At 35.5% G+C, this 11,365-nt stretch overlaps 1 protein-coding gene across 2 annotated transcripts in view; it reads right to left on the bottom strand.

Moving 5' to 3' along the window:
- Positions 1 to 2,045: 2,045 nt before the first annotated feature.
- Positions 2,046 to 11,365, bottom strand: part of LOC110442901 (KRR1 small subunit processome component homolog) — a 16,861-nt gene continuing 7,541 nt past the window's right edge. For both annotated transcript variants that reach the window (XM_021486765.1, XM_021486764.1), the window contains exons 3-11: positions 10,382 to 10,516; positions 8,728 to 8,853; positions 8,127 to 8,210; positions 7,464 to 7,520; positions 6,625 to 6,795; positions 6,323 to 6,400; positions 5,575 to 5,677; positions 4,368 to 4,417; positions 2,046 to 3,742 (exon numbers count right to left, since the gene is read on the bottom strand). In XM_021486765.1, the coding sequence (XP_021342440.1) occupies positions 3,728 to 3,742; positions 4,368 to 4,417; positions 5,575 to 5,677; positions 6,323 to 6,400; positions 6,625 to 6,795; positions 7,464 to 7,520; positions 8,127 to 8,210; positions 8,728 to 8,853; positions 10,382 to 10,516 (819 nt within the window). In that variant the 3' untranslated portion in view covers positions 2,046 to 3,727. The remainder of the gene's footprint in view (positions 3,743 to 4,367; positions 4,418 to 5,574; positions 5,678 to 6,322; positions 6,401 to 6,624; positions 6,796 to 7,463; positions 7,521 to 8,126; positions 8,211 to 8,727; positions 8,854 to 10,381; positions 10,517 to 11,365) is intronic.

Here is an 11,365-nt window from a genome sequence, read left to right on the forward strand (position 1 = left end):
AGACTGGAGTATACATCTGATACAAAGACTGGAGTATACATCTGATACAGAGACTGGAGTATACATCTGATACAGAGACTGGAGCATACATCTGATACAGAGACTAGAGTATACATCTGATACAGGGACTGGAGTATACACCTGATACAGGGACTGGAGTGTACATATGATACAGAGACTGGAGTATACATCTGATAGAGAGACTGGAGTATACATCTGATAGAGAGACTGCAGTATACATCTGATACAGGGACAGGAGTATACATCTGATACAGGGACAGGAGTATACATCTGATACAGGGACAGGAGTATACATCTGGGGACTGAAGTATACACCTGATACAGGGACTGGGGTGTACATATGATACAGAGACTGGAGTATATATCTGATACGGAGACTGGAGTATACATCTGATACAGGGACTGGAGTATACATATGATACAGAGACTGGAGTATATATCTGATACAGGGACTGGAGTATACATATTATACAGACTGGAGTATACATCTGATACAGAGACTGGAGTATACATCTGATACAGGGACTGGAGTATACACCTGAGACAGGGACTGGAGTATACACCTGATACAGGGACTGGAGTATACATATGATACAGAGACTGGAGTATATATCTGATACACAGACTGGAGTATACATCTGATACAGGTACTGGAGTATACACCTGAGACAGGGACTGGAGCATACACCTGATACCGGGACTGGAGTATACATATGATACAGGGACTGGAGTATACATATGATACAAAGACTGGAGCATACATCTGATACACAGACTGGAGTATACATCTGATACAGAGACTTGAGTATACCTCTGATACAGAGACTGGAGTATACATCAGATACAGGGACTGGAGTATAAATATGATACAAGGACTGGAGAATACATCTGATACACAGACTGGAGTATACATCTGATACAGAGACTGGAGTATACATCTGATACAGGGACTGGAGTGTACATCTGATACAGGGACTGGAGTAAACATCTGATACAGGGATTGGAGTGTACATATGATACAGAGACTGGAGTACAAATCTGATACACAGACTGGAGTATACATCTGATACAGCAACTGGATTACACATCTGATATAGAATCTGATCCTGACACTGAATTTATATCTTACAATATTTAAGCAATAAAAGGTTTTTGTACATACTATTTTATTATTATATATACCACACAACTTACTATGAACATGTGGGTTTGATGTAGATTCAAAATCATTCACTCTAAAATGATAAATTTTTCCCTTATCATCGAGTCATTCTTTTGTTTGTGTTTTACGTCCTATTAACAGTTACGGTCATTTAAGGACGAGCCAGATTTTGATGGTGGAGGAAAGCCGGAGTTCCCGGAGAAAAACCAATGACCAATGGCTAGTACCTGGCGACTGCCCCACGTAGGTCCCGAACCCGCGACCCAGTGGTAGAGGGCTAGTAGTAGCTGAATGACAAACGCCTTATCCACTTGGCCACCACGGCCCCCGATTGAGTCATTTTATTGTTTTGATGAGTGAAATATGAACGACATTCAGTCATTCATATTCCACTCATCAAAGCAACAAAATTCTTTCTCACATCTTTTCTCAAAAATATGTCTATGTCATTGTAATTTGTTCATAATGAAAAACATGTATTTCCATGAATTGTGATGAAAAATACAAGTAGCAGTGAAGTCGTTAGATTTGTTGAATTTGAATGCGATTTCAATTTTTTTGTATAGGTCGATATCATTTTTTGCTGAATGTCTGTCCACCATTTCCAATATGTGTATACACCCCAACCCCTACACCCTTCCCCACCACCTCGCTTTGCCTGTGACCTTTGACCCTTTAACCTTGACCGTAGACCATCAAAATACAATCAGGTGTAAGTGGTGAAGGTCAGGGTGACCTAAATACAGTCCAGTGCACACCAATGGATGGTGAAGAATCACTCACAAACTTACGTTTCAGATATGTCTCTTACTAGATACTATAGGAAGAATTAGAATGAAAATAAATGCAAAACTGTTTTCAGAATTTAATAATTTATTTTATTAATATGACATATGATTAGCAAAAATGCAATTCCATCTGGAAAATGAACTCAAATGATTTTTGTGGTCTGAAAAAAGAAATTCACAAGTTGTAAGACATCTATTCTCTAGTATCAGACAGCAAAGTTGTGGGCTGTACAAGGAACTCATACTTGAATGCCAGAATGCCGTGACCCCACATACAATTTATGCTCACTGGGAAACAAAGAACTTGTGTTCACAGTGCAACAAACATAAACTTCTGCTCACAGGCAAACATACGTACAACTTAATGCTCACTGGGAAACATAAAACTTATGCTCACTGGGAAACATACGTACAACTTAATGCTCACTTGGAAACAAACATACATCTTCATGCTCACAGGAAAACATACAACTTATGCTCACTGGGAAACATACGTACAACTTAATGCTCACTGGTAAACATACAACTTATGCTCACTGGGAAACAAACATACAACTTAATGCTCACTGTGAAACATACAACTTCTGCTCACAGGGAAAGATACGTACAACTTAATGCTCACTGGGAAACAGACATACATCTTCATGCTCACAGGAAAACATACAACTTAATGCTAACAGGAAAACATACAACTTAATGCTCACAGGAAAACAAACATACAACTAATGCTCACAGGAAAACAAACATACAACTAATGCTCACAGGGAAACATACAACTAATGCTCACAGGAAAACAAACATACAACTAATGCTCACAGGGAAACATACAACTAATGCTCACAGGAAAACAAACATACAACTAATGCTCACAGGGAAACATACAACTTATGCTCGCAGGGAAACATACAATTTCCGCTAACAGGGACACAACTTATGCTCTGGTAAACAAACATAAAACTTTTAATACTCATAGGGAAACCTACATATATGCTTATGGTGTACATGTAAACGAAAGATTTCCAAACATAAAACAAATATGTGACTTCTCACATTTACCGCAAAATATAAAACATGCCAATAATGAACCTCAGGGGTCCCGTTTTATGTTCAAAATGATTTCTAATTCTGAATTTCTGTCAGTGTTAGAGAAATGAATAAGTCCTTGGGACCGATTGTTCTATTTTAAGAATTTCCAATGCCTTCTTGATAAGATAAGAAATGTGTCAGTCTGTACTTGTCAAACACATACAATCAATATAAAAGCTGAATTCCGAAAAAAAGTTCATCATCGTTTATTGTTGCCTTTCGTAATGAGGCTAGTTCATTATGACCATGGAAATTTATACACAGATTACATCTAGGCTCTCTGCAGTGAAGGGCATAATTTCCACAGGGTGGCTACAGATTTTTTCTGTGAAGGCAAAATATTTCACAGATCTAATGTTTTTTCCACTATAAAGTATATTCACCAAGTCTTCTAAGAAGGAGACAGAAGACAATCTTCACAGAGCTATGAACATCCTAATGCTTTAAATGTTCAGCACAGTTTGGATGGAACAACCACTTCGTCTAGTTTTTAATGCAATCATTAACACAAGGAGTAAAACCTCACGGACATTTAATGTTAATGTAGGCTAGGCTTTCCATTAAACCAGAACTGGGCCTCCTTCATACGAAAGTGGTCCTGGATGTTGTCAAGTTGTCAAGCTGTTCCTTCCTAATCAAACAGTTCCTACTGCAATGATCTGATGTTGTTTCACACTTTCTTCTTCTGTAAAGGAAAAGGAAAGAAAATATATTTCAATAATGAAATCATTTTTAAAACAAAGCTCACCTGGAAATGTTAGCAAAATTGAAGTGGAAATAGCCAGATGTTGCTGGTAGTGTACACATATTACATGTTAGTCAGGGGTTATATTTATATGCAATTGGACAAAATCCTGTCATTCCTTCAGGAAAAGGAAGATTTTGAAGAATTTACGATGTTTTCCCTATTGGGCCCCACCCCTCTGCCCCTGTGGGAGTCAGAACTACCGTTTATACAAAATTAAGTCCCCTTCACCAAAGGATGCTTTAGACCAAATATGGACAAAATCCTGTCATTCCTACAGAAGAAGAAGAATTTTGAAGAATTTGCTAAATCACTCCTATTGGGGCCCACCCCTCAGGCCCCAAGGGGTCAGACCTATCGTTTATACAAAATTGATTTCCCTTCCCCATAGGATTCAACTGTTCAAATATGGTCAAAATATCTTCATCCCAACGGAAGAAACGGAGACCAGGTGAGCTAAAAATATGTTCTAAATATCAAATGTGAAGAAGAAACAGGATGAAAACAATAGGGATTTCCATTTATGATGAAAATCCCAATTAAAATGAGAAGAATTATTTCTTACTTGAGCTTTCTTTATTTTCTTCTTTAGAGATGTAATGTCAACTTCTGAACCTAAATAAACAGAAAAACATTTGTCTTGAATTTGTTACATACATTAATACACATGTTTGCTTCAACTCATTCACCCCTGGAGGCACATTTGAACTCTTCCAATTCAAAGGTTGGAATAGTTCATTATAAAAGTTCAGGGGTGAATGAGTTTATACCGACTACATGCTGTAGTAGTTAGTTCATTTTTTTTTTCAATTGAAAAAAATCAATATGGAAGCTTGCTTAATGGTGTGGTTTGGTTTTACTTGGTTTAGCATCCTTTCAACAGCTACGGTCATTTAAAGATGTGCCTCCATGTGGGTAATATATGAGTGTATGTGTGTTGGAGGAGGTAAGTTCTTGTGTTTACTTCCTTGTGGTAGTGCATATCTAACGAGTGCTGATTTTATAGAGAGCTACCTCACTGAAATACCTTGCCAAAGACACCCAGCATGGTGTTCAACCCATATATAAAAGTTCTATTTTATACACAAACAATGAATTATCAAAACGAATCACAATATTAAAAGTGCAGAAATTTGCAGCAGCGCCTATGTGTCTTTCCGACATCCGTCGTAGGCAACACAAAAACTATATTCAGAGATCAGTTTCTGGAAGTTGTTTATTATTAAAGGTGATCTTTTAATTGAGGTGGTCTCTCATGCAACTTTCAGTGTGATATCAAAGTTTTACTTTCTACACAAACAATGTACGCATTAAAAGTGTTTGTGTAGAAAGTAAAACTTTGATATCACATATTTCCAAACTGATGAATCTTATTGAAAACTTTCAGTGTAATCATTGAATTATATAGAAGTGTAATTAATTCACCTTTGGTACTTATTAACTTCTTTATAATAATTATAATACCTGTGATGACAGTATCATGAAGTGAATTGGTGTGGCTGTATTGTAGCTTAATCTATATTAATTTTATATTCAACAATACCAGCAAATACCAGTCATCCTGAACATAAGGATGTCTGGTCCCTTTGACATCAACATTTAACAAAGTAATGTACAGCGTATATAACATTTTGGAACTTTTTTTTGAAGCCAAAACTATTTTACATCGCAATAACATTTTTATTTAATTGTTTCTTTGTTGTTAAGTTTTTTTTTATGATCACAACTAAAATGGCTATAAGTTTAACTGATTGCTTTCCGGGATATGTCACCTGAGGTTTTCTGTTTCTTGGCAGGTTGAGTGCTCTCTGTAGGAGGGATAAAAGCCTGTGCACGTCTTTCCTTCTGCTTCGATTCATTCTCCTTTTGCTTTTCCTGAAATATATTTTATAATGTATTTTAAATGTTGACATATACTGGTATGTTCAAGATGTTTTTTTAGACATTATATCTTTATATTAGTTTCATATCTCCTTTACATTGAATTATCAGAAAATTTCTTCACTCTTGCTAAAAGTGTAGTTTTTAAACACAGAGGGGCATGGATGTAATAAAGGAAATAGTAATAATAATAATAATTTGAGGGTCTTATATACCGCTTTATCACAACCTAGTTCGTAGGTCGTCTCAAAGTGGTTCACAAATTATTATCCGTGGTTATAGGGCCTTTGCAACCAGCCAATATCTTTCTCAACTCCCTGGGGAGCATACAGGCGGTGCTGCCATTTCGACGCTCACAGCTAGCATTCAACAATTCTAGCACTGCCCATTCACATACTCATTTACAGCTGAGTAGACTGGAACAAGAGGAGTAAAGTATCTTGCTCAAAGATACAACACAGCGCCGTGTCATGACTCACACTTGCAACCCTTCGGTTACGAGCCTGGCGTCCTACCAACAGACTACCATGCCTCCTATATATAGAAAAATAGGTTTCAATGGTTCAGGGATCTTTTATATCAAATTGATGTAAATTGATTATCTCTAGGACCCCTCAGACATCAGGAGACAACACTTACTTTCTTCTCCTGCTGTGCCTTGTCTTTTTTCTGACTTGCCTGGAGGAAGTACTCTCCGCTAGCCAGCTCCTTGTCAATCTATCAGAACAGAAAATAACAGGTAAATATGAATAACAACCCTATTAACTTATGGGTAAAGGAAATGTGATTCACATGTTCAAAATATATATATAGGAAATACCATGAAAATATATGTCATTGTGAATTCAAATAATTGCAAATAGTTTTAACTGAGGTAAAATAGTGAGAATAAGTACTTTAATTAAGATATTGATATACAGATTGTGATGTGTTGTACATACCTTGCTCTCGACTTGTGGAGGAGGGAATGGGGTGTAATCTTTCTTGATTCTCTTCTTTTTTGGCTGTTTCCTTTTGCTGATGGTTTTGGATTTAAACTTAGGTAAAAATCTGTCCCAGCTTTCACCTTTTAGCTTTGGATCTTTCGCCAATTCTTTTTTAATCATAAGTGTCTGTAAGAATGATTTGCAAGAAAAGTGTCACAAATGTGTTGATCATAGGCCATAAATACTATGTAATGGTTGCCTAAGTAATATCATTTTTTGTTGTTGTTGTAATGATATGACAGAACATGTAAAGCATGCCAATAAAATAATGTTGGAAAGTCAATGATCAAAATATAACATACATAGTTGCAACTCCCAGAAAATGAGGACAAAATCTGAAGGGCAAATGAGCTTAAAATGCTGTGATGCAGTGTCCGTTGTCCATCTGTCAAATTTTCACTAAAAAACCAACTACTGTACCAATAGTCCAGTATGGTTGAATTAATTATAAGCAATTCTTTTTTTCCCCTATGACTATGCTCTTATGATCCTTGAGGAAAAAATAATAATTTTTGTTCAACCTATTTTTAAAGTTGTTTTTTAACTGTTAACAAAAAATTGTCAAGCATTTTTTGAGAAGAAGTTAAAGTATGAATTGTGTTCTTATTTATGGACATGCCAGGTACTGATGGACAAAAGGTGATCGCAGTAGGTCACATGAGACTTTGTGTATGTTGACCTTAAAATATGTAAAAACCTTTGGAATTATGGGCACTTGTCTTTAATGTTTGGACATGCACAAAACTCAGATCAGGTCCTTCACAGTGTAACTTTGTTGTAATTAATTTACATACCTTGATGTTGTAGATCGGATGGATATTTTTCATAGTGTCTTCAACAATTTTTCTTACCTGAAAAAAAACCCATAAACATATTGATATACACTGAAGATCAGACCAAAACAAATGATTTCTTCAACAACGTTTTAACCTGTGCAATGATTTCACAGGTTCTTTAATTGGCAAACAAAGGTATAGAAGGCTTTTTTTTCTATGGCAAGTTTTGGTTCAATTCCAAAAGAAAATATTGCTATTACTTCCCAAATTTTCTATACAATTACCCAATCTTGAATTCTTTTTTTCATAATTCTAAGCTTTTATTCAGATTACAATGCAACACATTTAAAATATAATAATGTTTTATAGATAAGGATGCTAAACCCTTTAAGATTGATGATTTGTGAAATGAAAAATTATTTGGATTTAATTTTAAACAATCCCCAATTTGGTTTTACTACCTCAAAGCATTTTTCTCAGTACCAAAACCATGAGACCCATTCCTAAAATATTGAAAAAAAAGCTGTCTTTACATACCCTTGAAAACAACCAACAATAGGAAAGTACTTTAATTTGTTAATCTCAAAATGAAGGAAATGTATCACCTGTCAATTGATGCACCCTTACTTAATATTAAAGTGAACTGAAAGTGAAGTGGTATCTATGTGGTATCACACTTACATCTCTAAGTCCTTTGTAGGGGCCAAGGGCCGAGACTGTGTTACCTTGTACCATTACATAACACCCAGTCAGTAGTTCTATTGCCTGCAAGACACAAATAAATTGTTAGTCATTGGCAAGCTGTAGATGTTTCACTTTCCTGTAAATTATGAAATAATTTTGATGCAAGAGGCCTAGAGGGCCTTTACTGCTTATCTGGATATACAATTAAATCATAGCAAAATATCCTCATTGAAAGTCATTTTATAAATATTTCTCTATCTTGGGCTCTACCTCCTGGCACCAAGGATCTTATTGTTTTGCTGTCGGTCTCCAGTCAACTCACAAACCACCTATGGAAATGTTGGGTTGGTAATGTTGGCATCCACATTAATTAAGTGAAGATTTATGCATAGCCCTAAACACAAATTGGGCATATAAGAAATAAGACCATATATACTGGAGATGTCTGCAAAAATAACCAAGATGTGAAATTATCCAGATTTATGATATAATACTCTAATTTTGTTCTAAAAAAACAAAGTGTACTTATTTTTATAACATACAATGTAAGTCTGTCTCAGTGTAGCTATTCAAATGCACTCTATTTTCTACTACAAACCTTAAGTGTGGAACCATCAGGACCTATAAGTCGATGTCGCCGTTTGACAAATCTTTCTTTGTTTCTCACCAGGGACCCAATTTTGATGATGTCGCAGGCAATATCATCTTCAGTGATTCTGATGGCCTGAAATAAGAGCATCATTAATGGCAACATGGTTTTATTTTTTGTATATGAACATATACAGAGTGCAATAGTAAGTCTGATGAAGATAGGTGACACAGAGTCGTGTCAAAATATTTACATTTCTGACTATAATTTATATATATCACTGCGTTAAAGCCTTTACAATACTAGAATTACTGAGTAGTGTGTACTTTCTGTAGTGAAAAATTGAGTTTCTGTATCAAGTGTCAGTTGCAATGAAAAGCATTCCCAAGCAATATCTTCTCAGTAAAGAGGCACAGTTTGCCGTCTAAATGATTGGCCCACATGAACTAAAATTTTGTGTAGATTCTTTTTTTCTATTAATGGTACATTTTTTAATATGACCTTGAACTTAGACCTTCCAACCTAGTAAGCATTCCAAAGAAAGCATTTTATACAGTCTAAGATTAGGCCACAGAATCTCAAGAAATTCAATAATTTTTGTGGAAAACCAATATTATATATTTATTTTTGACTTTCCAATCTGAAAAGCAATTCCAAAAAAACACATTTGGTGAAAAACATTCTATGGTGTTTGAATACATCTGGCCCATGGGAACAAAACTTATCGTATGGACACGGCTTTAGGACTGATTAAATTGACAGATAGATGAATGACATTACAATACCCCGGTCACATCTCTATTGGGTGGGGAATAAAAATCTACGGTAGGAGCTTTAATTTTTACTAATGTCACGCTACCACAATTGGTACAATTTTGACGGTTTCTCAGTGAAATTCAAAAATTCAGATCTTGTATCTGGAATGTTTCTTGATTTTTGACAAAGACTAGTACCTATGGTGGTTCATTTTCAGCAAAAGTTTTTATTCTACATTATTTGTTTTTGAAAATAGAATGCTAAATTCACAGTGCGATTTCGTCCGTAATTAGTACCCCAATTGGTACACTATATCACAGGCTATGAAACTTGTTTTTATTTCTACTAGTTGATGTGCCGATTGCAACAAAATATATTGCTTTTATAAATACCATACTGAACTACAATTGTATATATACACTTTTATATTATCCAGTTATAAAGACCAGAAATCAGCATTTAAACATGCATTTAAACATGCTTATATTTAACCCCATCAATATCCTCCAAAATTTCGTCGACATACGTCGTTTTTACTGGGTTTTTTATGTGTTTACTTTGAAGATATAATTATTATAGTGTACTCTTAAAATGTTCCTGAAAACAAAACTATTCAGTGGAAATGCTGATAAATATCTCCTTTGTTACACTGTCAAAGGAAAATGCTCAAATTTAATTTTAAAGTATTATTCGAACCATTTACTGACAGTGTACCAATTTAGTGAGTGTACCTGTGGTAGCATGATGTTATATAACTATAACGACAGATAGGTGAACAATGTAACAATACCCCGCTCACATCTCTATTGGGTGGGGAATAAAAATGTAAGGTAGGAACTATATTTTCGGTTAAGTAGGAAAAGCTAATTCACAGATTTCCAATTTTTGCCCTAAATGTTTACCTTACCTGTTCATATGGTACGCTCCTAGCTAGAAGCTTGATCAAGTCGCGAGCCTTGACAATGATGTAAGGGTCCCACGTTTTTCTGGTGGTGGCTACAGTCATACTGCCCTCTACCACGTCCAGCTCTGCTTTAATGTGCTACAAACAAACACCAATAAGACAGTGAACGCTGATGGAACAGAACACAATATGAGTCGCATTCATTTTATAGTGCTAGTTTTATACACATGCACTATACTTATATTTCCAAGGAGAAACAAATGTTGTGATTGGCCAAATTTGGCTACATGACCTGAATTTATATTATCAAGGCAGATGTGAAAAGGTATAGGGTCACTTGACCACGGGGGTTTTCTCCTGGTACTCCAGTTTCCTCCAACATTAATTACCCCCGCGTGTCAAAATCTGGGCCAACAAGAGTGATTACTATGAGTTTAAACTACTTGTTTCACAATTGTTGTAAAATAAATAAAGCTTATATCAATTATATTATTATCTGACCTGCCTTGTGATATCATACATATGTATTATTTAAAATACTCACCTTTAAATAACAAGAGGCCCATGGGCCTTAACGGTCACCTGATATATTTAAACAGAGAGTTGATTTTGTTTTTAACATGAACAGAAATATTATTCAAAGTGACAAAAAACAATAAAACCACCTTACTCAATATCTAGCATACAGATTTCAGACTAAAAAGGATTTGAAACTAGCACTTACAGCCCTTGGGGGTAGGGCTGGCTCAAAATTTTCGAAGTTTCAAACTGTCAATTCAAGGTTATAATTCCAATCAAGTTATTAACATGTAATATTCAAAGCATCATTTGTCATTATAAACCATAATAAATTTTGCCCCCTCCCCTCCTTCCCCAGGGGGTAAACGTGAGACCCTAGGGTCATAAACCTTAAGACCCTTCCATCTATGAAGAGTATTTGATTCTACCATATCTGGGTCTTGAGAAGAAGATTTTTGAAATTTCAGT

The sequence above is a fragment of the Mizuhopecten yessoensis genome, unplaced genomic scaffold (assembly GCF_002113885.1).
Source record: "Mizuhopecten yessoensis strain PY_sf001 unplaced genomic scaffold, ASM211388v2 scaffold716311, whole genome shotgun sequence".
Lineage (NCBI taxonomy): Eukaryota > Metazoa > Mollusca > Bivalvia > Pectinida > Pectinidae > Mizuhopecten > Mizuhopecten yessoensis.